Raw genomic sequence first — 27,433 nt, forward strand, 5'->3', positions numbered from 1 at the left:
TATGTCCACAAGTTCTAGTGTTATGAGAGAGGGAGGAAAAACTCCTCTAATTTCTCCATGCCTTGCATAATTTTTTTTTTACATTGCCTGACTCGCCTCTTACTCTTTTGGTAAACTGAAAAATCCTGAATGCTGCAACCACTCCTCATAGGGGAATTTCACAGGTCCATTTTGCCTGTTGCAGAACACAATAACTAAGGTTGGTGTTTGCTTCTGTGCTCGTATGCATTTCCTGGGATCTTTCTTTAAAGATTTCTGTGGGGACACTGTTGTGCATGCCCAGGAAAAGGCAGTGGAGGGTGGTAGAGAAATGGTTGGATGGAAGGATGAAACAAAAAACCACAGTCTGGATACATCCCATCCAGCTCTGCCCACTGGTGTGGATGTCAAGTGGCAGAATGCCCATGAATGTTGTGTCTGAAAAGGAGCACGTGAATGTTCACGTGCCAGTTGTGCCAGAAAAACTGGATCTGAAAGTTTACAGTATAATGCCCTTGTGTGGAAGCACCCTAAGATTATGAGGGCAACTCCAATGGAAACCCCTAGCCATGTGCAGTTGAGGTGCATTTTCACAGTACACACACACACACACACTGCATACAACAGTACTATCTTCCCTGATATAAATGCCTGAAAAAGATGATACCTTATTATGTGCTGACAACTTAGCCTATGGCAACATCCAGCCATGAATGCACGAGTGGCCCCTTCAGCGAGATTGGTTACTGTCTGCTCAGATCAATCTCTTCTGTCCAGCCAAGTGGGGAAAGGAAGTGCTTTTTTTCCTGAACGAACTTCATTAGTGGCTGCTCATACCTTACTGATGGAAAGCCCTGGCGAGCACAATAGTCTTTCATGCTTGAATAAATACAGCCACCCCTTGGGTGAGCATTGCTGTCCGCTTAGATCAGGTGTTTTCTTTCTACATGAGCCTCTTGCTCTCAAAGGATTGCACGTTTTGAATAATGGAAACGATTTTGCATGGCCTTATGCTATATCCAGATCTAGCTCTGTGTCTCTAGGTTCAGCTTGCCATATTTTACTTGCTCATAGTTCTATGCTATGTCAACAGGTGTTGCATGGGTGGCGGTGGAGGTAGTGTGACTGAGGAAATTATTCTCTTAGCAGCTCTGAAGGGCACTGAGCCAGAGAAATAGGCAGCAATCCCAGATTTGCCACACAGTAAGCTGAGTTCAGATATATGAAGTATGGTGCCCACTATCCTTAAACAAGGATATCGGGGAGCTGTCCAGTACTATGGGCCTAAAGCGATAGCAGGTCTCAGGTAGAGGTCTTTCAGAGTCCACACCTGGGAGGCGTGCTGTGGATTGCCTGTGCTCTGCCATTGATACTTTAGGGCTACTCTATAAATTCATTGCACTTCTGGGACGTATGTGGTGTTGGATCTTGCTAGCTGAGGCTTGGTGGGCAACACTTGTGTGACATGCATGAGAGAAGCTGCCATGAGATCCACATTTGACCCTAAAAAATAAAACATGTGCTGGGTCACTGTTGATGTATTCTAGGGATGCCAGATCTACACCCAGAAGGAGCAGTCAGCCTTTGGACCAAGGAGGACCCTGGTGTTTGGTCCATAGCAGGTATGAGAGTGGGTGAAGAGAACCATCTAATAACACAAGGTGCAACGGCCATATAGGCCTTGAGTGTTGCAGAGCTTTTAAAGGGAAAGACATCATATCCAGGTGAATGACCTGCAACCCTACTCTTTTCAGCTCTCATGGTCTGCGGATTTTGACTGCAGCATCGACTGAAAGAGTTTTGCCTGATTGTGCAGGAAAAACCCGAACAATCCCAACCCTAGCAGTTTTTTCCTCTCTGTCTCTTTTTGCAGTGCCATACACAATATGCCAGGAACCACGTCCCAAAGTGTCCCTCTTAGCTACGTTTAATTCTGATGAAAGTTTACTGAAGATCCATGGCCAAGGCTTGCCTCTGTGTTTGGGCCCAGATTGAGAACGCCGAAGTCAATCTTCATCATGGTGGTGGAAAATGGTGGAAAAAAGAGACAGATCCTTGCAGGTGCATATTCATAAAACATGTTTTATTTTCACCTATGTCTATGCTGGAGAGTACAGACTTCTCAACAGAAATGCAGCCCAGGTACTCTTTGGGATTGCTGTCTCTGCCTGGAACAGATAAGCATGTATGCATCCTCTGCAGGTTGGAATAACATTTTGCTTGACCTGCAAACCACAGAATGGGGGGAGTGAGAGATGGGGCCATGCTGTACTACAAGCATTGGGCAACCTTTCTTGGTGGTGTGAGGGGAGCTTTCTTTGCTGTGCTGTATGGATTCAGAAAAGTGCAGTAAAACAGTGGGAAGCCTGCCTTTTGTTTTGCATACGTAAATACATGCATTCCTAATCTTGTTCTTGCCTTGCCCTCCCTCCATTATTTTTTTTAAAGGGGTGGGGGGTGGGGATTTCCAGTAATCTCCTAAGAAACCATCTGCTGCCAGCCATTCTATCTAGGCCCCAGACTCCCCCTTCATCTCCCTTCCCAAGCATGTTTGCAGCTGCACTGCACATTTGTCATGCTCACGCATTGCCTAAGGCACCAGGAATGGTGAGCACATACAAAGGTTCCTTTAAAAAAAGAGGATTGTGCTGTGTGCAGCTTGACTTCTTCCCACTGTGCTGACACTCTACATTTGACCTTATCAGTAGGGCAGACAGATTCAGGGCAGATTCACATTTGACCACTGCAGATCTGACAGCGCAGCTCTCATCCCCGAAGTCTCATTCAACTAAAACCCCTCAAGATGCTTATGTGGAATGTTGGTAGCTGACCCAGGCGTGGGAGCAGGAGCCGACAGCAAATGAAACCAGTGGTAGCGATTTGCATATCTTGGTTTAAATAGATGAACCTTCTAAAATAGCCTAACATTCAGGAGCCTTAGAAACCCACAAAGATGGCAATCATTAATGAGCAAGCCAGAAGGTCAAACTAAATGGGGGAAAGCCTATTTGTTTTCTGCTTGTCTGAAGGAGCACACTGCATATTATGGCAGTGGGGGGAATTCACTCACATTCTCTCTCTTTAAGCAGCTAGGAAGTGGCATCAAGGGATTCTTTTCAGTTAGGTTGAGCACTTTATGCTGTTTAACAAAAGTAAATACCAGGCCCAGTGCATGATCCTAAGGAGGACTTCAGTACCCACAACCATAGCGGAGCTATTTCTAGCTGTGTTCCTTATTCTTACCTCCACTAAATATATATACTCCTTTGGATGCCCTATCCAGTAAGGGAAGGAAGATATTTCTCTCCTGGCAGCTTAGTGTGGACTCAGAGCATATTTAGATTCTCAGCAGGGACCCTGTGGCACGTTGCACACAGACAGCAGGCACAAGCAGGTGGTTTGCTGAGAGGCGAGTGGTTCTGGCACCCTGTGCAGAGCAGGCAGAGCCTCCCTTTCAACACCCAGCCTAGAGCTTACAACAGGGAAACCATGTGGGTGGCATCCACTCGTGACTGTGCCAGTTTCGATGGAATAAAAAGGTTGCCTTAGTGATGAGGCGTAGCAACATCCACCTGTAGGACAGGAGCAAAAAGAGCTCCTTTCTTCACTGCTTTGACCAAGAGGGTGCACAGAGTGACCTGAGTGGTCACAAAATAGGATGGGGGTCCTGCCACTCTTAAGACGTTGGTCCCCAACCCAGTCCCCGGTGGACACCAGAAGAGGGCAGCTATGAAATCAAAGGGAGAGAAAAGCTCAGAACTAGTTTCGCTAGGATTCAGCACCTTGTTATATATCACTATGGCATTGCAATGCCAGGGATAGGGTTCATGGTGCAGGAATACCACCAAACCAGAATTAAGCACAGGAGAGATGGGAGGGAGGTTTGGATCCAGGGCTCAGGGGTGGAAGTCTTACATCTGCACTAGACCGTTGGTCCCAGTGGCTTTCTTGCACCAAGCTTTCAGAAATATCTCCTCCCAATGGTGCTAGCTCTGGGTTTCGGGAATGGGATACGCTTGGACAAGATTGTCCCTGCTGCCTATTTTGTCTGTTATCACACAGCCCCCCAGATGGAGAATGCAAGGCACACAGCAGATACTGCTCCGTCTGCTCCCTCTTCCCATTGCGCATGTGCTCTGAGTGGGCAGGAGAACAGGCAGTGACAGCAAGGGGGAAGAGTGGTAGGGCCAGAAGGCTCAGAAGGAAGAAATGGTGTGGACCTCAGCAAGTTCCCAACAATGTCAGCTGCTGACAACCAACACTTGCAAGGTTTCCTTCTGCACAATTCCCTACAACACACCCCAATGAATCCTTGTTCATAGCCCAGTATGAGCTGTTCATGTCACACGAGGTGGTGCCTAAAACTCTGGGCTCCTTGCCTCACACTGCCAAGGGCATTTCCACACAAAGAAGTAAATTTGCCAAGATCAAGCTGAATGATACGGGGATATCCCAGAGTCCCTGTTTTGCTTCCTCTTTGGTGGACCAAGGAATCCTGGGAAAGCATCACAAGGGATTACTCTATTAACGAGTATGGGTATTTATGGCTCTTCAAAGAGGAACAGGAGTGGGAAGGGTTTGCTGAAGCAGATTGTCCATGCAACGACAATCCTACTAGTCCATGTCCCTTTTCCCTAGAAAGGTTCTAGAGGTTAGTCCTGCTACTCGAACAACTTAAGCACCAAGCTTTTCTAGCATAACATTAGAGGCTAGGAGGTGTTCTGAACAGGGGTTTAAAAGTGTGGGTACCCACACATGCTAATTCGTACTTGCACACATGTGCATACTGAAACATAGGCTGCTTCCATCCTCGCTTCAACTCATGTTAGCGTTCTGTTCCCCCATCTCCAGTAGACAAGAACTGGGCATTGGGCAGCTGCTTAAGAGAACATAGGCTTGCATGCAAAAAGTCCCATGTCCAATACCTGGCATCTTTCATTAGCAGATATCAGATACTTTTGTCTGTGTCCTTGGGAGAATCCCTGCCGGCCAAAGTGGATAACACTTGGCTAGATGGACAGATGGTCTTATCCAGCATGAGGCAACTTTGTATGTCCCCTCCCCTCCCCATTAAATGTGATAGATACATGTTGTGCGCATGAGAGAGTTGACACTGGTGCATCTGCACTATGTATCTGTGGCCCTTTGGCCATATGCTGATTGAGGTCTGTAGGCATTCAGGCTGCAAACCCTTCTCCCTTCATCCCATCTATAAGAGCTTGCAGATGGGGAAGGCAGATAGCTTTCTGCTATGAGTGCAATCTGTGAATTTTTTTCATTATCTGCAGCACGGATCTTTCCAGCCCAAGAAGCAAAGGGGTTAAGCAGCAGTGAAGTCAACAGGTAGCCAAAAGGAGCTCTCACGTTCCCTGAACGCCCCCCCCCCCCGAGAAGTATAAGAGCTTCACAGCTATTAAATGTCCTAGCATGAATAAATATGTAGCCTATACTGTTACAGTACAAGGTCATCAATTTTTTTGTATTTACATCAACAGCCCTAGTTGATATGTTTCCTCATCCAGCAAACATGCACAGGGAAAACTCTGTCCTGTCTTTTGCTTACTCTAAAACAGTTCTGATTTTGCTCAGAAAACAGATTGACAGAAGAGATCTGTAAAGGGACCAAGGGGGTCGGAACATGGCAACCTACCACAGTTCCAGGTGAGCTAGAGAGAATTCAACCACAGATTTATAAAAATCAGCTGTCTTATTGCTAAACTTTCCCTGCTTTCACCATCCTTGCACTTCATTCATCTCATTCTATTAATTCCTCAGCCTCACCTTTTCCTCCCTCTTCTGGCTTGCAGGCACCTCACTTGGACTGCTGCTTCAATTAGAGGACTTCTCCTTGCCAATAACATGCCAGAGAAAGCAAGAAGCCCCAGAGCGAGTCGGTTAAGATGGGAGATATGCCTCTGACAGCTGACTTCCATCTTCACTTTGGGCTCTGGTTGTTCTTGGGCGTCTCCCTAACTGACTGATTGCAATGAGCCTCAGGGCTGTGAGCAGGGATCATATGGCTATAGCACAGAGCTGTGCTCTTCAGGACTTATCGCTGCTTTGGACCCATTCACAAATTTGTGCAATACATTCTTATGGCTTATAGTGTCGCCCCTGCACGCCAGCCCTGAACTCTCCCCTTTCATTTCCCACTTCAGCCAACAGATAAACTGATGGAGCCTGAATGCAGATCAAAGGAAAACCTTTGCAAGGGGACTGTCTCAAGGGCCTTCCCCCATCCTTGGCAACCCCACATGGCTTTTCAAATCCAGCCATTTCCAATGGAGCATTCTGAGTTGGACAGAGCAGGTGGGATTCAGCCTTCTCTGTTAGATTCCTTGAGAATAGGTGCAGGGTTAAGTCCCCTGCTTTGCACAGGGACCTTCTCACTGCAATTGCTTCACCTCCAGTGACATCATGCCAGCTGCCCCACAAAGAGCACAGTCAGTGCAATTCCAGATATTTAATACAGAGACTTATCTTGAATGCTCAGTCTTTCTCCCTCTTCTCTGCTGCGTCTACACCCCACTGCCTGAGTCACATACAGTGGTGTATGTCACAGGGCGAGGCTCAAAGGCAGCACATGCACATTTCAGGAAGGCCTCTCTTTGGGTGGAAACGCTCCTAAACATGGCTGTTGACGGGAGCTGAGCGGCACCTTCATTTCAGCTGCTTCTCCCATCAAGCACCTGGAGGTTGTCTACCGCTTGGTCTCCTAAAGCAGGGTGAAGAGGCTGCCCAATGGCTTTGGGGTTTCCAAGATCTAGATAGCCTCCCACAGTCTCCAAATTTGCTGAAGTTTTGCAAAGACGGAGAGCTGCGCTCTGGACCCCCAGCTTGACCCATTGGGTGGCCACAGTAATGGGAATCTGCCAAGCAGGCTGCGGAGAGGGGAAAGCAGGAGATCTGGGACATGCCACACCACATTCTTGTTTCTGCTGCATCTTGGAGCAAGCAGGATGGGTTTTGGATGAGTGGGGACGAGGAATCCCACCTTGCCAGCTCCCAAGGCTGTTGGTTCCCTTCTTGCATTTGGGTGCCACGAAGGTTAAAAGGTTTGGGTTTAGCTCCTTTTATGTTTTAACAAGAGCTTCCTAGTGAAGAAAGACTGCGTAACTAAACTCTCCTCTCTACTATGTTTCTTTAAAAATTCAGTTTTTATCTCTGTCATAGTCCCACCAAAAGAAAAAAAGGAAAAAGGGAGAGCAGAGGTTTCCAAAACAGGTCTGCCTGCTTACTAGAAAAATTATTTGAATTATGTCCTGAAAAAGCCTGGTAATGGTGGGAACCTCTGTTTTCTGTAAAAATAAATAAATAAATAATTGTTTGTAGCAAGAGTTTATATATATATATATATAGATATATAAAAAAAATATTATTGAGCCATTTTTAAAAAGTCAACTTCCCCCACCCCACTCCCACAATACCGTGGCTAATTGGGGTTTCTGCCATCTCTGGAGCTACTGTGGAGATGAATGTGATTTAATTTGCATGAAGGCGAACAAAAACCTTGGTTTCTAGGCCCACTTTGTAACATCCGATGGAGCAGGCTGCCACCTACGGGAGCTTATGCCACCCTAATATTGTTAAGTCTCTGAAGGTGACACTGCCATTTCTGCTGCAGCGGATGAGCCGGGGCTGCTCTTCTGGTATTCATACCTGCACAGAGACTTGGGAGGAAAGCCCCACCCAGGGAAAGTAAGCAAAAGCGACAGCAGGATGCAGGAAAACCTAGTGAAGTCTGCTGGACCCTTTTGCCTGTGGCTGAGATGCTCACAAAGGTTCCCATGAGGGCGATCTGAAAAACCATGTCATTCCAAAGAAACGGAGGGCTGAGGAAAGACTGTGCTTCAAGAGCAATATTGGGAGAGCAAGGTTTTTGACACTGGACTGTGGGCTTGACAGGAGGAAAGTAACAAAGCAACGCCATTACATACTGTGGCAGGTCGGAGAACAGTACCAGAGAATAGTGTTATGCCTTAAGGGATGTGGCTGCATCCTCCGTCTTGTTTCCCAGTGCCAGAACGATCACAGCAGCCCCACTAATTCAGCCCCTGCCTTATCCCTGCCGGATCCTCTCCCGCCTTCGCCCTGCGAGGCCCCCACAATGGGCGTGTCGGAGAAGACAGAACTGACAGAGTCCGCATCCGACATCTTCCGCTCTGCCTTCTGGGACCCTTTCGCCGCCTGCTTGGGGGAGCTGTTGGCTTTGCATTTGCCATTCTGGCCTTGCGCGTTGCCAGGCGCCATGTGCCGGTTCAGCCCTTCCTTGCCCCCACCGGTGTTGTGGTTGGGTGTGGTGCTGAGCACCGAGGAGTTGATGCTGTCCTCGCGCTGGCTGGCCTGCTTCTCACCGTTGCGGCAGCAGCAGCGGCAGGGGGTCAGGTAAAGGTAGATGAGCACGAGGATGACGCTCAGGATGCAGCCCACCAGCGTGGTGTAGGCGGTGTTGAGGGTGTCCGGGGTCCCGTGCAAGGAGTAGTTGTGGACCGTGACGTGCACATAGAGGGTCTCGTTGAACACCTGGCTGACCGCATAGCAGGTATAGGGACCCATGTCCTCCACGCTGATGTTTTTGATCTGAAGGCTCCCGTTGGTCAGCATGGTCATGGAGCTGTTGTCGCCCTCCTGGGGGACACGCTCATAGCGGGGGGTCAGCCACTCTCTGATCACCACCCCTCGCTGCCTCGTGTCGCAGTTGATGATCACCTCTTCCCCGCGATGGACCTCCAGCACTTGCTCCTTGAACTCGCTGCAGTTCAAGCCCCCTGGGCCACTGAGGCTGGAGATTTTGATGGTTTTGCTGTCTTTCTGGAGGAAGCACTTGAGCTCCTCCTTGAAGTCCGTGGCGGAGCTCAGCTGCCGCTTCTGCCAGTGGGTGAAGAGGTTGTAGAGCGGGCAATGGCAAGTGAGGGGGTTGCCGTGGATGTAGAGGCCGTTCTTCACCCAGGCCGGGAGCTTGTTCACCTCGTCCACGGAAATATCCTTGATCTTGTTGCAAGAGAGGTCCAGCAAGGCCAGTTCCGGGAAGCCCCCCTCGTCCTTCTTCAGCAGCTCATGGGGGAAGCGGCTGATGGCGTTATGGCTCAGGTACAACTTCTGGAGCTTGGTCATCTCTTCAAAAGCCGTCCGGTCAATCTTGGAGATCTTGTTGCTGTAGAGCAGCAGCACCTCCAGCTTCACCAGGTGGCTGAAGTGGTTCTCCCCCAGCTCCTGGATGCTATTGGACGAGAGGTCCAGGTACTTGAGGTGAGGAACATTGGTGAAGGCCTCCGTGGAGATGAAGGAAAGGCCGTTGTGGCTGAGGAACAGGGAGTGCAGGTGGGGAAGCGGGGAAGGCGCCCACTCCGCCCGCAGGCGCGTCAGCTGGTTGTAGCTGAAGTCCAGGGCAGCCGCGTACGAGGGAAGGGGATGGGGGAAGACACTCAGGTTGGCCTTGGAGCAGCTGATGATGTTGCTGGCGCAGACGCATTTGCTGGGGCAGTGTGCCGCCGAGCCCCCTTTCCGGGCAAGGGCCAAGCTCAGCAGCAGCGCCAGCAGCCAAGGAGCGCCCCTGCAAGGTTGCGCCAGGCGACGTCGGGGCACCGAGGCATCCTGACCCCACATCGTCAGGCTCAGCCAGGGAAGGTCACGTCCCTGTCACAGAGAAGCAGGCGGGCGGGAACCATCGGGGGGAGCGCAGGGTCCGACCCTGGCGGCGGCGGCGGCGAGCGCGTGCTGACCGGGGCGATAGGAGGCGGCGCGCCCGCGGGGCTCATCCCCGGAGCCGCGCCTGCGGGATCCACCTGCTGCGGAAGGCGAAGGCCGAGCTGGCGGCGCCCGCTCCCTCCAGCCCTGCTGCGGAGCCGCCGAGCTCGCCTGGCGCTTTCCCGCCGGCTCCTCCCCTGCTCAGCATGTCCGCCGCGGAGCCCTGCAGGCGGCCACGCGGTGTTGCATTGCACCAAGCGCACAGCCTCCCCGAGCAGCAGCGCCAACCAACCAGCCGGCCGGCCACTCACTTGTTCGCCGGCCCACGAGCTCCTCTCGGCTGCTTCTTCCCCGGGCGCTCAGCCCATCCCGGCTCGCGGGGGCCTCTCCTGCCCGACGAGAGCGCGATCGGGTCGGAAGGCGAAGCAGCCGCTGCTCTGGACGGATCCCGCGCAGCCCCGCCGCCGCCGCCAAGTGGCGAGGAGGGGGTTGCCCAGCCGGGCGTAGTGCTGCGCTTCCCGCTGGAAGTGCCCAGGGGGGCTTTTCCCGGTGCTGGATGCCGAGGAAGGCGGAGCCTCAGGCTTCCGGTGCGGGGAGGATCGGCAGTGAAGTGGAAAGCCCGACGAGCAGGAGCACCAGCCAAGGCTCAGCCAGGCTGCTGGAGTGCAAGGAGGGAGGGAGGCTGGCTGGCTGGCTGCGCGCGCGCGTCCAATGAGAGCCTGCGATGCTCCTCCTGTACACCAGCTCCTGGCACACTCACACCCACCCACAGCCTGTCAGCAGAGGAGGCTTGGCCCCGCGAGACACAGTTACTGGAGAAGATTGCTGCCCCCTGCTACACGCACACACCCCTCTCTCTATAGCAACGTGCAAGGAGCTGTGTGTGTTTTTCTGGGGGGGTGCTGGTGATGTGCACCCTAGATCTGCGAGGGGAGGCCAGTTGGAAAGATGCCCCCTGGCCCTTCTGCCGGGTCCTCCCCGCCTTCGTTGCTGGCCCCGAGGTCCGCTTGGAAACCTCTCCTTGGCAGGCGCTGGAGAGATGACGAGCGAGAGCCGCCAGCGCTCCCCTCGCCAAGGCCGCGTCTGCGCGCTAGAGGAGGGGATGCTGCTTCTGCCTCCTCCTCCAGAAAAGAAAGCCGCTGCAGAGTCGTTTGAATCATGCGATGATACTGTTTTGAGAAACATGATATTTATTGAGGGTGGACGGTGGGGGGAAATGCAGGAATGGGGAAGCGCACCTCCAGTCCGGCTTAGATGCTGCCTCTGGAAGCGCGAGTTCGAAGGGTTGGAGGCGAGCTACCCAGCCAAGGAAGTGGGGCAGGCTTTTAACCGGCGAATTGGTAGCGAAGGAACCCCCGGCAGGAGATCTAGCTATTGATGCTGCAGGAGCGCAGGAAGCCTGCGCTGCGACGGGCAACGTGGAATTACTGGGGTGGAATCTACACACATATAAAAACCGTTTTGAAAAGGCTTGTTTTTAAAGCGTTTTTAAAAATACATTGAATTTTCCATAAGGCTCACTATCACCATCTAGTGTCATATTGTATATTGCACTTAAGGTAAAGGTAAAGGGACCCCTGACTAAGTCCAGTCCACAAGGACTCTGGGGTTGCGGTACTCATCTCGCTTTACTGGCCAAGGGAGCCGGCGTTTGTCCGCAGGGAGCTTCCAGGTCCTGTGGCCAGCATGACTAAGCTGCTTCTTGTGAAGCAGAGCAGTGCAATCTTGCTCCGGTTTGTGGGAAGAATCCAAGGTACAGTCATACCTTGGAAGTCAAATACCTTGAGCATAGAATGTTTTGGCTCCCGAACACCGCAAACCCGGAGGTGAGTGTTCCGGTTTGCGAATGTTCTTTGGAACCTGAACGTCCAACGCAGGTTCCGATTGGCTGCAGAAGCTTCGTGCAGGCATTCAAGAAGCAGGCATGACACTTGAATAAAAAAAATGGGGGGGAGGTAAGCCCCGCTCTGCATAATTGATCACATGACATGGTGTACGCACACCATTTGAATGGCAATGTCCATCAACTTTGAGAGGGCCCAGCCCCTTCAAATATTTTTATGGGGGGGGGGTCTGAATGGACCTTGGCCCCTAGTGGTTGCACTAGTATTCAATACAAGAGTTGCCCCAAGCAGTAAATCTGCTTTTAAGGGGGAATACTACCCCATCCAAACCGGGGGTTCACTTATTTCTAAATAATTTAAAACATACCTGGAATTTTCGTCCTAGATAACAGGTAAGCATAAGGATGAGGTGAGAGAAAGGGTTAAGGCTGTTTTTGCAAGTGATGCTTAATGTGGATTTGCATGCCACATTTACAATTCAAATCTAAACCTTAACATTGGCTGTAATTTCTTCATTTCAAGCCACAATAGAAAGCGTATCTGTAGTTACATTCATCCCTTGCTGCTATCTTTGCCTTTCAGTCCTTCTGTTCTTTTTTTACATTGTCAACCTCGGGCTGCCAGGTCTGTGGGCTACAGACCTGTCCCTTTTCTTCAGTTTTTTGCTTAAACTGCAAAGCACATAACACTATATAAGCCAATAAGGGGAGCCGAGAGAGTGTGCATTCAATTTAAAATGGTGTTTGCCTACTTTTTATCCCTACTTAGCAAATCCAGGGTGTGGGTGTGTGGGGGGGTAGTTTTGAGACCAAAAGGTGTTGCAAGGCCTGCCTCTCACTTTGTGTCTTTTCAACATACATGTACAAAATGTGTCCCTTCATACATGCAAAACAACAAAGACAGAGCGACAACAAACACAAACACAAGTGTCATGTGTGATCCTCCTGCCTGTGGTGGAATTGCCTACAGTGGCACAGTGGTGTCGTACAGCTGTAAATGTGTGTACTCAAATGCAATGTGTAAACCTGCCTTTAGAATCTCTTGAAAGCATCAGGATTTGTATAGCAGGAAGGAAGATATGTGTTATCTCACCGGGTGTTTTCACAAATAACTCTTGAGAATGCCTTTCTAGTCTGGAATGTGTCATGAAGGCTGAATATTGTTAAGAAGGTACAGATGGGAGAAGTGAACTATTTTAAAATGGAATGCTCTTGTCAACCAAGCCCCTTCATTTGATTTACAGATGCTGAAAATGCAAAAAAACCAAAACAAAATACTTAAGCGCAGAGTGCGAAATGGCCTCTCTCTCATTACATCGAGACTTCCCATTCCAGCTCAGGAACTGACAGGTCTTCACCATAATAATTTTCGCTGCCACAGCTTCTGAACTGAATTTAATACAAGCGCTAGTAGGCAAAAAGCAGGTGCCCTATCTTGTACCACATACGAAACCTTCATCAGCATTTATTATTCATCATGCATTTGTTAAAAGTAATTTATTGGCCACCTTTCCAGTTTGCCTAGAGCAGTGTACAAGAAAAATGAAACAATTACAAAAAAATCTGCAAAGAACAAAATAAACCACACGGATAAAGCAAATATACTAGCGATCTGGTGATCTGGAGGTCAAATGGAAGTGATGTTGTTTTGCAAGCCCTATAAAAGGCGAATAGAGAAGGAGAGTGACAGACTTCATGGTGGATGTTAGGCTTGGTGCCAGACTTTAGTGCAGGGGTCAGCAAACTTTTTCAGCAGGGGGCCGGCCCACTGTTCCTCAGACCTTGTGGGGGGCCGGACTATATTTGGGGGGGGGGGATGAACAAATTTCTATGCCCCACAAATAACCCAGAGATGCGTTTTAAATAAAAGGACACATTCTACTCATGTAAAAACACGCTGATTCCCAGACCGTCTGTGAGCTGGATTTAGAAGGCGATTGGGCCAGATCCGGCCCCCAGGTCTTAGTTTGCCTACCCATGCTTTAGTGGCTATTGTCATGGTGTTACCAATGGGACCTTATCCAGCAGCAACTTGGGGCCCTGCCTGGTACTGCTGCCCTCAGAGCCCCATGTGGTGTGGTGCGGCTGCTGCTGCCAGTCACCTCACTGTCTCCTCCCCACAGATGTGTTTTCCTGCTGGTGTTTTACTATGGAAGCTGCACTGGTGCTTGACTCTGCCTATAGTTGGAGGCTGCCATGTTTAGAGCCTCCAATATACAATGTCTGGTGTCAATATTGGGTGTTGTCTCTTAGAAAATCTTTTTTTTAAAAAATCAAAATCCTTGGCACTCTTTGGAAGGGGACATTTTAGGAAGCTCCTGTCATTGTCATGGGTGTGGCCCATCCTAGCTACATCTACTCAGAAGTAAATCCTACTGAATTCAGCAGGGCTTAAGCCCAGGTTACTGGGATTAAGGCTGCAGCTAACATGGTCCTATCACCAGACATATGGTGGTTGGTCACTGTAAGAACAGGATGCTGGACTTAGATGGGACATCGGCCTGATCCAGGAGGCTCTCCTTCTGTTCTTATTGTAACAATTCCTCCCAGCATCTGCTACAGAGGTTTTTGCATGTACAGCATGTACAAATGCTTCGGGCTACAAATGCTTCAGGTTACAGACTCCGCTAACCCAGAAATATTACCTTGGGTTAAGAACTTCAGGATGAGAACAAATTAAGTTCTTAACCAGAGGTACCACTGTATAGCTTCTCCCCCTTCTAAATAGGAAAATTATTAGTAGATTCTCAAAACCTTTGTGGTACTATCTCCAGTTGCACATTTAAATCATATATATATATAAATCGATATTTCCATTATGGGAGATTGAGCAGAGAGTGGTGAGAGAACCATAGATTCCCAGTCTCTGTAAAAGATGGGTATTTAAATTGCCATAGTCTAATGCCCCAGCTTGTCCTTCACACTGGGTGGTGATTATCTTCATTCTAATCACTCCAGTGGACTCCCAAAAATATTTTAATAAGGAAGCACATCTGTTGACTGATGATTCCCTGTATGAAATCCTTGCTAATCTTTGCTGTCCCCTTGTAGACTTTTGCAATGGAGTGTCTGACTGAGGAATTAAACAAGCTCACACCGTCCAACAGACAGCTGGTGGTGGTGCTCCGATGACCCACTGCTGGATAAATCTGCTAAACGGATAAATGTGCATATATGTGCATGCCACCTACCGGTGCTGCTGTGCATACCATGAAATAATCTTCTTAAATGAAACACCCGGCTGAAAGATAATTGAAGTGGTTCCCCTGCACTAGAGGGCTGAAGACTGAATCGCATTAAGAGTACAGTAATTGCTAATGCCTGCCTGTGTGCGCATGCTGTGTCCTGGGAATTATTAACTGGAAGTTCCAAAAATCCAGTTCACTAGTAATCATCTGAACAAGCAACGTGAGTGGTTCTTACACAATAAGCCACACTTTTATGTGTGAACCACCCAGTAAACTTTCTGTTAATAAGAGATATAGAACTATTGTCTGTAACGGCCTCAGCCCAGTATACCTGAAGGAGCGTCTCCACCCCCATAGTTCAGCCAGGACACTGAGGTCCAGCACCGAGGGCCTTCTGGCGGTTCCCTCACTGCGAGAAGTGAGGTTACAGGGAACCGGGCAGAGGGCCTTCTCAGTAGTGGCGCCTGCCCTGTGGAACGCCCTCCCACCAGATGCAAAGGAAATAAGCAACAATCTGACTTTTAGAAGACATCTGAAGGCAACCCCGTTTGGGGAAGTTTTTAATGTTTGATGTTTTATCACATTTTTTATACTCTGTTGGGAGCCGCCCAGAGTGGCTGGGGAAACCCAGCCAGATGGGTGGGGTAGTAAAAATAAGTTGTTGTTGTTGTTTTTGTTGTTGTTGTTGCTAGCATTGCTCAGTCAGTAGGATATAAGACTCTTAATCTCAGGGTCGTGGATTTGAGTCCCATGTTGGGCAAAAGATTAATGCATTGCACAGGGGGTTGGCTAGGTGACACTCGTGGCCCCTTCCAACTCCCTTCTATGATTCTAAGTAAATAAACACCACTTTCTTGTACCCAAGACAATGATGGGATCACTAGGAGATCTTCTAGGAGCAGTTAGTTACATTACATAGAGCTTCAGGCTATCAGAGAGCTCCTGATACAGTGGTGCCACTCATGATTGGGGTAAAGAAGGACACCACAAACTGTGCTGGATATTAAATTTCTATCAGAGCAGTGGAACCTTCACAGCAGCCATGCAGTTACTCTGACCATACTAAAGTGTCATGCAGCATGCACACAGCTATGAATGAACAGTGAATCTTCTGAGACCAGATGTTTGGAGCCTGAGAACAGGCAGCAGGAGAATGAAGAGCACAGCTGCTCATTCACATAAAGTGATCCACATGATACTAGCAGACACTCTTGTCTGCTGAGCATCCCCTTATGTGCACCTGCAACTAAGCGCTGGTAATCTTTACTTTCCTTTACCTCTGCCTTTCTCTTCCTCTTTCCCCCCCAGAAGTCGCTCTATTCCTTGGCTCTCTGTCCTCTTTTTAGTTGCAAATCTTCCTGAAGAAGTTCTTTAGTCCAAAATATGAGAAAGAGGTTTTGGTGAATGACGAAAAAAGATCTCCAAGCTGAAAGAAAGCACACCATTTGAATGAACCACACATAAGCCCCCAGTATCATAACCCCCTCCTCCTGCAACCCACAGTCCCCATTGCCACGACAGGACACTTGCCAAATAACACAAAATCTGCCGATTGATTTTGTTCTTCCAGCTGAACCATTTTGATGACTTAAGGCCTGCAAAGTTTTATGAGCAAAGCCTCCAGGGTGGTTCTGAGGTTTAGGAGACCCAGGAGGATGTTGGCAAAACATAAAGGAATTGTAGGCAAAGATTTTAGCAAGAGTGTTTCAATAAAGCTTGAGCCACTTGAAAACAAATTATTTGCCCCAACAGAGCTCAGACTTGAGGTCATTTGTTTTGCAGTTCTGGTTTCCTCACCTCATAAAGAACATTCCAGAGCTGGAAAAGGTTCAGAGAAGGCCAACAACAATGATCCAAGGGATGAAGCAATTTCCCTATGAGGAAAGGTTGCAACACCTTGGGCTTTTACATTTAGAAAAAGGGTGATGGGGGCACATGATGGAGGTGTATACGATTGTGGAGAAAGTGGAAAGAGAAGTATTTCTTCCCATGAGCTTGGAGCCATCTTATGAAGAGGAATGCTGGAAGAAAAGAAAGTACAGTGGTACCTCTGGTTAAGAACTTAATTCGTTCTGGAGGTCCGTTCTTAACCTGATACTGTTTTTAACCTGAGGTACCACTTTAGCTAGGGACGTGGGTGGCGCTGTGGGTTAAACCACAGAGCCTAGGAGTTGCCGATCAGAAGGTTGGCGGTTCAAGTCCCCGTGACGGGGTGAGCTCCTGTTGCTGGATCCCTGCTCCTGCTAATCTAGCAGTTCGAAAGTATGTCAAAGTGCAAGTAGATAAGTAGGTACCGCTCTGGCAGGAAGGTAAACGGCGTTTCTGTGCGCTGATCTGGTTCGCCAGAAGCGGCTTAGTCATGCTGGCCACATGACCTGGAAGCTGTATGCCAGCTCCCTCAGCCAATAAAGCGAGATGAGCGCCGCAACCCCAGAGTCGGCGTCCCTTTACCTTTACCTTTACCACTTTAGCTAATGGGACCTCCTGCTGCCCCCACGCCCCCACTGCGCGATTTCTCTTCTCATCCAGAAGCAAAGTTCTTAACCTGAGGTACTATTTCTGGGTTAGCAGAGTCTGTAATCTGAAAAGTCAGTAACCTGAGGTACCACTGTAATTCTTCTTATAGCCCATAGTTCAGCTGTGGAATTTGCTGCCACAGGAAGTAGATGGACACCAAGGGCTTTAAAAGAGGATTAGATAAATGGCAGGATCCTCAAGGACATGCTGTATGGGGAGCTAGCTTCTGGCCAATTGGCTGACCAACTCTGCGCCACAAAGATGTCTGCCAATGTGACAAGAAGGCTGGCAAGATCAGCCCTGCCATGTGGAAATCCATTACAGATGACCGCAATGCCTGGAGACAGGCAGTCAAGTTGTGCATCCATAGCAGTGACCACAGGAGAAATGACTGCTAGGAAGAGGGCAGAGAGAAGAAATGCCATGGTGCATCTACAGCAGCACAACCAGATGCCTTCATCTGCCCCAGCTGCAACAAAACATGTCTCTCCTGTCCCTACAGCTTCAGAAGTCACTAAAACCTCCAACAGCTTGGAGGCGCACTCCTCCACTGTCTGCTGAGACAGAGGCTAGCCAACCAGATAAATGCATGAAGCTATCAGTGGCTTTGAGCCCCAATGACCTCCATGCTGATGGCAATTTAGCCTCCGAATACCAGTTGCTCAGAATCCTAAGTGCGGAAAGTGTGGTTGCACTCAGGACTTGCTTCAGGGCTTCCCAGAAGCATCTGGTTGGTCTCTTCTAGAGCAGGATGTTGCACTACATGCGCCTTCAGCCTGATCCAGCAAGGCTCTTTTTGTGTACTTAAGTAGGATGCTTTACACAGGTTTAAGGTACCCAAGTAGGATGGGAGATCCACTGATACTGTTTTTACTTGGTCAAGAAATACTACTGTGTGAATCATCCCAGTATAGAGGAATTTTTCTGGTTTAAAAGCTTCAGTAGAACTCTGGGGTCCCGCCAGCCCTTGTCTCCTTCAGATCTTTGTGTCCTCCTTTCCAGGAGATGGCCTCCACTTCTCCTCCCATAATTTCTTCTTTGGCTTCCCCTCTTCCACACACCCCAATATTCCTTCTCCAGCTCTTCACACCACCCCCTTCTCCTCCCGCTTTTCTCCCCCTGCTCTGTATTTTCTCATTCACTGTCTCTTGCACTTCTCTGTCTCTTTCATTTTACACAGAAGCCACCCTTCTTCTTTCCCTGGCACCTCCTCCTTTGGGGCTCTGCACATGCCCCATTTCTATTCCCTCCTCCTCTTCTGGATTCATCTACAACCCATCCTTTCCCTTTCTCTCCTCCCCCCACCCCTTTATCTCTCCTCCGCTCTCAAGGTCACCCTTCTCTGCAGTCTAATAAATGTCACTTTCTCTAAGGCCTGCCCTGAATGCGAGGATTTGCCTCCAGTGAAGCAGAACAAACTGAGATGAGAAAGCCATTCATCTATATTGACTAAATCCATCCCTGTTTGAGGGTGGGTGGGGGGAAATGCACAGGGGGTGCCATCTGGGAAGCTTTAGGAATAGGAGGGCACATTATCTTCAGAGCCCAGACTGTTTACCCCTCCTCCCCAAGCTTTGGGTTTGGATCCCAGCCCTGTAGATCTTTTCCTGCTTTCTAAGCTGTTTGGATACCAAAGGAAACCCCTGGGAGTCTAGCTCTGCCTGTTGTTCATCGTGTTATGTTATCAGCAGGCTCCTGATTAGTGCACAGAATAAATAACAGTGAGATAATTATCTCCCTGATCACCACTCAGCTGGAGCAAAAGAATCTGCCAGAGAGTTGGGATAAGAGGAGAACTGCTGTGCCTCTCCAGGGGACCTGTGCATTGCCATCCCTGACATGCTAAAGTTTCAGAGCACTGAGAGAAGGCTTTGCCTTTCTATGCTCCCTCCTCAGAGTCAGTTCCATCATCCACAGCACAGCTGCATGGGACATTTTTTACTGGTGTGGAGAATAAATAGATGGGCAGAGCCAACGGTGGATCTTGGCCAGCCTGCTGCCAACCACCATTTAAAACAACAACAACAACAACAACAACACAATAATAATAAAAATATCCACAATATTGGGAGTCACATTTCAGTCTAAATTCCATGTTAGGCATCCTTCAGGGTTCACCCCTTTGGCCCAAGTTTTAATTCAATTTCAGGAGTGTAAGTGGGTGAAATGAAAGACATTCTCTTTTAATACTGTTTTCAGGTGAAAAGATCGGGGTAGGGAAAAGGATGTTCAGACACATATTTGAATACTTCAGCAGGTATTATTTTTTTTTTTTAATTATCTCTGTACAGGAATCCCTATTCCTGTATGCTGCATTTTTGGCAAGAAAATAGGTATTCTGCTCTCTCTCTCTCTCTCTCTCTCTCTCTCTCTCTCTCTGTGTGTGTGTGTGTGTGTGTGTGTGTGTGTGGCTAGAGACAGATAAGGAGAAAGTGCAGCTCAGCAGGCAGGATTAGAGGATGGATTATGTAAAGTTAACAGGGACCAGAAATTACAGGAGGAAGAGTTAGTACATTGCTCTCCATCCCAACCCCTCGGCTAATCCCCCTGGTGATCAAAAACACGGAAATATGCTACCCTTGACTGGGATGTGAAAGTTGGCTGGTTTTACATGGAGCAGATGAATCCAGAGTATTAGAAGACAACTAATCTGAACTGCAGTGTAACCTGCTGGGAAGGAAACACCAGCATGAGACAGCACAGGGAATTTATTTGGTGTATCCTTAAGCACCACTGAGATTCTGGCTGCATAAACAGGTTAGGGTGTGTATGAGACTGTCAGCATCCCCTTGTGATTATCAAGAGTAGCTCTTTTTTAAAATATTCAGTGTAACGTGGACAAGGCAGTGGAACTTGTTGCATGGAGCAGCTACTGCTCCACCAACATTTAAACCTATGCTTGCTCTACCTTTGAGGACCAAACTACAGTACATATGTATATTACTGTAGCCCAAGGGTGGGGAAAATTCAGGCCCCAGGGACTGAACTACTATGAAACTAATGAAGCTTGAGAAGCTTCAGGGACCCAATCCCAGAGGGATCCAGAAGAGACTTTAGTCCACATTGCTTAAAATTTTGGAGTTGAGCAGGCCCAAATTGAGTCACATGACTCAAATTGATTTATTTATTTGTTTGGTATATATTTTAACAATCCCCAAATTTGAGTCGGTAGCACAGATGTTGTAAAGGTATGTTGGCGTTGCAGTATGTTGGCTGTTCTACTGTGACTAATGTAATTGTTTTCCCTTTTTAACAGAGGTAAAGACCCTAGAGAAATAACAGTGAGTTCACAAAAGTACTTAAGTGAATACCCAAAAATGGAAACTCGTGGAAAATTTGTGGTGGTCTGTTGTGGAACAACCCCATTGAAGACAGTGGGTTAGCCAGACCTTGTTGCTGGTTGTGAATGGGCCCCCCAAAAGTAGGTCCACAACTGTCAGGCCCAGCAGTCAAATATGACCCTCCATCCAAGCTTCTTCATCTGACATCTGGCTCCATGACCTTTTTGCCCTTCCTAGGCTACACATCTCACCAGCCCTGCTCCATGCCCCTCTCAAGTGGTTTTGCCTGGCTGGAATGGGTCCATAGAATCACATTCTATGAGATATACCAGCAGGCTTGGGAAAATCGCAAAGTTTGCAGAAGTAGAGAAAAATCCCTAGGAAGAAAAGAAACCTCAGAATGGTGCAATGAGAACTAAGTGTTGCACATGCTCAGTGGGCATGGTATGCTGAATGTTGCAAGGGGAGTGGAAAATCGGAGAGTGAACGGAATGGAGCAATATTCTGAAAGAAGGTACAGGCAGCTGGAACACAGTGCCCTTGAACTGTGGCAAAGATGGGGAGCCGGTGGCCCTCCAGATGGTTCTGGACTCCAATTTCCAACATCCCTGACCATTGACCAAGCCGGTTGCGACTGAATGGAGAGTCCAATAGCATCTGAAGTCTGGAGAGCCACAGGTTCCCCATCCCTATTTTATACGCTGTTGGAGAGGTAGCCAATCGTTTGTTGTCAGGCTGCAACTCCCCTCTGCTCCAGCCAGCATGGACGGTGGGAGTTGTAATCCAACAACATGTGGGAGGTCAACACATTGTCGACCCTCAAACTAGAGGCAGCAGTTCCGCCTTATTCATTCTCAGGGATTTCTGCTTGGATAAACTGTCTTCTGTTCAGACTATCCTACTAGGTGGCCATTTGGTTCTCTTGCAATAGCGCAGTTCACACAAGGTATATTTTACTTCCTAGAGGGAAAACAGGCCCATTCTGCTCTAAGCCCTGTGTCTGGCTCCTCATCATTTGCCTGCTCCACGCCTGATAATGCCTCTGGTGCTCACAAATGAGGAGGCCCTGTTATGCCATAATTCTGCACTTGGTTGAGGGTCCCCCCCCCCATCACTGAATATTTAAGCTGCTTAGTGTTCCTTTTTAAACAGTCACTGTCTGTGACACTTTTTTTTTTTTTTAATGGTCTTCAGTCCCATCTTAAGCAAGGATTCTGTTGCACCCCTCCTGCGCGGAGCCGGTTGCCATGGCAGTGCTGTATTGTTACTAGGTTGCTGTCATCTGTTTTCAGGATCCTGCTGGGTAAAACGGTGTTGATAAAAAGGTACTGGCTCATGTATATATAAAAGGAGGGCCTCAAGTCAGCTCCATCTTTTAAGCGAAGAAGTGAAGGTACAGAAATGGGCAGGGGGCGGGGCATTCAAACAAAACGAAAGGGGCCTGAAATGCATGTGTGGGAGAGCGGATGAGAGTCTCTGTCAAATTGTTCTTGGAAGTCATTTAGGTGTTAGTTAGAGAGCCAGTGTGGTGTAGTGGTTAAGAGCGGTAGTCTCGTAATCCTGGGGAACCAGGTTCACGTCTCCGCTCCTCCACATGCAGCTGCTGGGTGACCTTGGGCTAGTCACACTTCCTTGAAGTCTCTCAGCCCCACTCACCTCACAGAGTGTTTGTTGTGGGGGAGGAAGGGAAAGGAGAATGTTAGCCGCTTTGAGACTCCTTAAAGGGAGTGAAAGGCAGGATATCAAATGCAAACTACTCTTCTTCTTCTTCTTCTTCTTCTTCTTCTTCTTCTTCTTCTTCTTCTTCTTCTTCTTCTTAGTGACTGCTGCCTGGCTGGCAGAGCGGGGAAAATACCACAGCCTCAAGCTCTCCTGTCCAATCCGGAAAAAACCACTTTCACACTAGCATTAGGATTTTTAAAATGCTCCTAAAACGGCTGCAAAGCTTCTGCACCAAGAATGGTAAGGATTGGTAAGCAGGTGTTTGAAGAGCCATCACTCACAATGCTGTTGCGGGTTGATGTGATGGAACACAAAGCCACAAGTCTCCTTTCCTGAGGTATTTTCTCTTCTGTGCAACGTACATCTGGAACTGGACTGACCCAAAAGTTACAAAAAGTCTCCTTATGGCTGAGAGTCACAGCTCTTGCCTCTGAACCAAGTTGTAAAGGTACCCTTGACCATTAGGTCCAGTCACGGACGACTCTGGGGTTGCTTGCTCATCTTGCTCTATAGGCCAAGGGAGCCAGCATTTGTCCGCAGACAGTTTCTGGGTCATGTGGCCAGCATGACTAAGCCACTTCTGGCGAACCAGAGCAGCACACAGAAAGGCCGTTTACCTTCCCGCCGGAGCGGTACCTATTTATCTACTTGCACTTTGACGTGCTTTTGAACTGCTAGGTGGGCAGGATCTGGGACCAAACAATGGGAGCTCACCCTGTTGTGGGGATTTGAACTGCCAACCTTCCGACCAGCAATCCCTAGGCTCTGTGGTTTAGACCACAGCGCCACCCGCGTTGTATCTTGGTGTAAAAAGTACTTTTCAGTTCTTGTTTAGCCTCCTGATTGGTGTGCCCTCTAAGCTTCCTATGACAACCCCCTTCTGTTTTGGTCTTTTGCAGCCAGGCAAAGGCTACGTGCCAATACGTTGCTAGTGGGGGCTGGAGGCCCAGGCCCACCATTACAGCAAGGATCCTTGCCCCTTCAACCTCCCCCACCCACTTCTAGGGGTGCAATATTCCCTTCCCTTTGCAAACCAATGCAGACATTGCTGACTCCATTGATTTACACGATTGAGAGGATTCATACCCAAAATTAGCAGTCAAATATAGAATATAGAAATCAAATTTCAAATCTTGTCAAATCAAATACTGACATCACACACAAAAATATATAGTCACCATCTGAGCCTTGGTGAATCTGTTGAATAAGATTCGGCACTAGTATTTGCAGAGGAGAGACTTGCTGCCCAGGGGCGGGGAAGAGCAGGGCGGGAGGGAATTCATTTGAGCTCTGTTCAGGTTTATATTCCAACTACTCTACTGCAACCTTCTCCTCTTGGCACTAGCTCCAAATTGGCCCTGAAGTCCTTGCTAAATGATAATGCTTCCTTTCCTCTGCATTTCCACATCCTTTCACCACTCATTTGCTCTCCCCACTTATTTTATCTTGCCTATAGTTGGCTGCAAGAGCCTGTTGGCTGCCCGCCCTTCTCGTAATCACTCCTTGAGGTCCCAAAAATTATATTCAGCAAAACCTTCTTTCTCAAATGCTTGCTATTTTCCCAAGGAGAAGCCCAGTCTACCAAACTCTCCCCAGCAACAACATCACTATTTTTCCATCTCTGCCTCCCCACCCTCCTGCTCTTCCTGCATCACCAATTATTTTGCAGCAATCAGAAAGGAAAGAGAAATAGGCATCTTCTTTTCTCCCTGTTCAGAAAGAATTGTCGCTCCACTTTATTGACTGGGTGGCAGCATTAGCAATGAAAAACAACAGCCACAGGAAACCAGAATGACCTTCCAGAGCAGAGCTGCTTCATCCCAAGAACAACAAATGCTAATAAATGTAGGAGGTTTGCGTGGTGCTGTGTCTGCTTCTAGATCCTTGCTAATTTATGTTTTCATGTACATATAGTTTGAAGAAAACCTCATTGCTCTAAACTGAGTCTCATGCTTGCTGGAATTTCTACAGGTGATGGAGACTTAGTCAGAAGTCACTACATTTGCATATAGAATATATCAGGGGTGCCAGAGGGCCAGATTTGATGAAGTGAACATGTATGAGGGCCGACCAAAGCTGTTGTTTTAAATGCTCCTAAAACTGCTGAAAAGCTTCTGCATCAAGAATGGTAAGGATTGGTGAGGATTTTACCCCAGGACATAGAATCATAGAATCATAGAGTTGGAAGAGACCACAAGGGCCATCGAGTCCAACCCCCTAAAACGTAAACTACTGTTGCCGAAACCCGGGATCGAACCAGGGACCTTTAGATCTTCAGTCTAACGCTCTCCCAACTGAGCTATTTCAGCATATACTGCCACAGGGGCCGGATTAAATCGAACGGACTTTGGACATGCCTGGAATATACAGTTGGTAACTAGGAAAGGCAGCGAATTCCAAGACTGAGGGTTTGGGGGCTCCAAGATGGTTCAATGTAGGGCCCTGGGTGCATACACATAACTATTAGGGTGATGTTTAATAAATCAATTGGTTTGATTAATCATTTACATATTTTAATAGACTAAAAAGTACCCTGATTTATTGGCAGTGGATTTCAATGGTTAAAAAATGGAGGACTTACAGAAATGAGAGCACTATGATATATGTGCATATTATTCAAGAATCAAAAAGAAAGTATGTTTCAAAAATACTGCTTTCACTAACATGCACATTCAATGGATGACCAGTTAATTTATTAAAACTCATAATTAATCAAGTAATATATTTTCTTTAAATCAAGTTGCAGCTCTAATGAACAAGTTTTTGCTGCTGTGTTCTTCCTAAAATGGCATGGCTCTTGGTCAGCTATGCAGAAAGCAACAATGCCCAGTGTTTACTTCAGTAGTGGCCAAACTTGGCCCTCCAGCTGTTTTGGAACTACAGTTCCCATAATCCCTGACCACTGGTCCTGTTAGCTAGGGATGATAGGAGTTGTAGTCCAAAAACAGCTGGAGGGCCGAGTTTGGCCACCACTAGTTTACTGTATTGAACTTCTCTAGGGTATATTAGATCTATTTGGGAGCTGGTGGTGGCATTAACTTGAGAATGGGTCTTACTGAGTGCTTCAACAGTCCCTCTGCAATTCTTTCAGGAACTGGATGTTCTCCAGCATCACGTCCAAGTCTCTACACTTTATCCACTCTAGGGACTTCAGTCTGTGCTGACGGTTGCTTCCCACTGTTATAGATGCCTTTAGAACCAGAACAGGTTATGCAGTCCTTCAAACAGACAGCTTATTCCTTTCAATAGGAACTGCCATGTAAAAAGATGTCTGTTTTTTTAAAGACCACTACCAGTGCTATCAGGGACGCAGGTGGCGCTGTGGGTTAAAGCCTCAGCGCCTAGGACTTGCCGATCGAAAGGTCGGCGGTTCGAATCCCTGCGGCGGGGTGCGCTCCCGCTGCTCGGTCCCAGCGCCTGCCAACCTAGCAGTTCGAAAGCACCTCCGGGTGCAAGTAGATAAATAGGGACCGCTTACCAGCGGGAAGGTAAACGGCATTTCCGTGTGCGACTCTGGCTCGCCAGAGCAGCGATGTCGCGCTGGCCACGTGACCCGGAAGTGTCTCCGGACAGCGCTGGCCCCTGGCCTCTTAAGTGAGATGGGCGCACAACCCCAGAGTCTGTCAAGACTGGCCCGTATGGGCAGGGGTACCTTTACCTTTACCAGTGCTATCACATCCAGCCATTAATGCAGATAGCTACCATGCAGGTATTCCTGTGAGTTGCACAGCACCACAAATTGAATCTAAGCAAGGTCTGATTTTGCTGCCCCTCATTTTGCTTCCCCTGCTCCAACCACATCTTCACAAGGCTACCATAAATCCTTGCAGTGACTTTGACTTAGGCCTGACCACCCTTATATCCAGAGAGAGAAATAATCACTAATGTACTGGTTTGCACTAAAAATCTCTGCCCAGATAGCAATGATAGGTGGGTGTGGAAGTTCCCTCTGCCTGCAAAAGTATCTATATTAATTTCCATGGTTGGACCTGATCCCTGTGTGCAAAGAAAGAAATGCAGTTCAGACCCCCCCCCCTACAATTCACAGAAAGGACCCTATAGAAAATAACTTTGAACTGGGCTGCATACATTTGGCTCATGCATGTGCAATATGCAGACTGGATCAGTCACAAATGCAGAGTGTTCTCATATCTAGAGCAAGGATACCCAGCGCGATGCTCTCCAGATGTTGCTGGACTGCAGCTCCCCTCACCCCTGACCTTGCTGGTTGGGACAGGAGTGTTGAAGTCCATTAACACCTGGAGGGTACCACATTGGCTACCCGGATCTAGATACTCTATTCAGTTATCTATCTCTGGAAGTCAATGAAAGGTCAACATTTTAGGTGTGTGTGTGTGTGTGTGTGTGTGTGTGTGTGTGTGTGTAAAGCTTAAGGGATCCAACCACCAAGCTGTGACATAACAAGCTTAAGGGGATGATCACTGCCGATTACAGGATTCTAATTAAATGGAGTATCCAGCTTGGGTGTGGATAATTCCTGTTATGTAAAAAAGGCACCCACTCCTGCTTACCTCTCTCTCCCTAACCTCTTTTGTAAGCTAGAGTTGCTTTCCAGCAGCAGGGGTGTTATTTTTCAGCTGAGAAGGTCAAGACTGACTTTCCAGGATGAGCCAGACACCAATATCCACAAGAGATCAAAAGGCACAGTAGCATACAGAGTTGCTTTGCAACCTCATTGACAAGGATATGAGCCCTTTCTTTCCTTCGCCTCTGGGATCAGGTACTCTCTGGAACTAAGGCCTGTTCACGTGATCAGTTATCCTGAGAAAATAATTATTGGACTTTCCTAAACCTTAAATTTATTTACATTCCAAAAGGTGGGCAAGGTCAGGGGCTGCTGAAGTGCTTCTTTTTCCACCCAGAGCAAATTATCATGAATCTTAAGAACAGCAGGGTTGCTTCCTCTGAAATGCAGAGGTGGGTGCAGTTTGTAGTATCTATACCATAGAGCAGGGGTCTTCCAACCTTCTTGAGCCTGGGGACACATTTGGATATTTAGGAAACAGACATGGGCAGCACAAAGTACCCATTTCATTGGAGAAAAACTGGTGATGCTCTTCCCACCCCCAAAATAGGCAAAATTAAACTTCCAGAAGCAAGTCAAACACGGGGGAGGGGACAGGAAATGCTCCCCTAGAGAGACATCCCCCCATCCAACCAAAAAGCCAAAACATCTCATTTTTTAAGAAAGAATA

General features: G+C 48.1%; 1 protein-coding gene across 1 annotated transcript; it reads right to left on the reverse strand.

Moving 5' to 3' along the window:
- Positions 1 to 2,041: 2,041 nt before the first annotated feature.
- AMIGO1 (adhesion molecule with Ig like domain 1) lies at positions 2,042 to 9,688 on the reverse strand. The gene has a single exon (XM_079981966.1). It carries the CDS (start codon positions 9,583 to 9,585, stop codon positions 8,008 to 8,010), a length of 1,578 nt encoding a protein of 525 aa, XP_079838092.1. The 5' UTR covers positions 9,586 to 9,688; the 3' UTR covers positions 2,042 to 8,007.
- Between the last annotated feature and the right edge of the window lie 17,745 nt (positions 9,689 to 27,433).

The sequence above is a fragment of the Podarcis cretensis genome, assembly GCF_951804945.1.
Source record: "Podarcis cretensis genome assembly, chromosome: 6".
NCBI lineage: Eukaryota > Metazoa > Chordata > Lepidosauria > Squamata > Lacertidae > Podarcis > Podarcis cretensis.

Excerpts from the sequence above, each read along its gene's own strand:
- AMIGO1 (XM_079981966.1), bottom strand. The coding sequence starts at position 9,585 with ATGTGGGGTCAGGATGCCTCGGTGCCCCGACGTCGCCTGGCGCAACCT.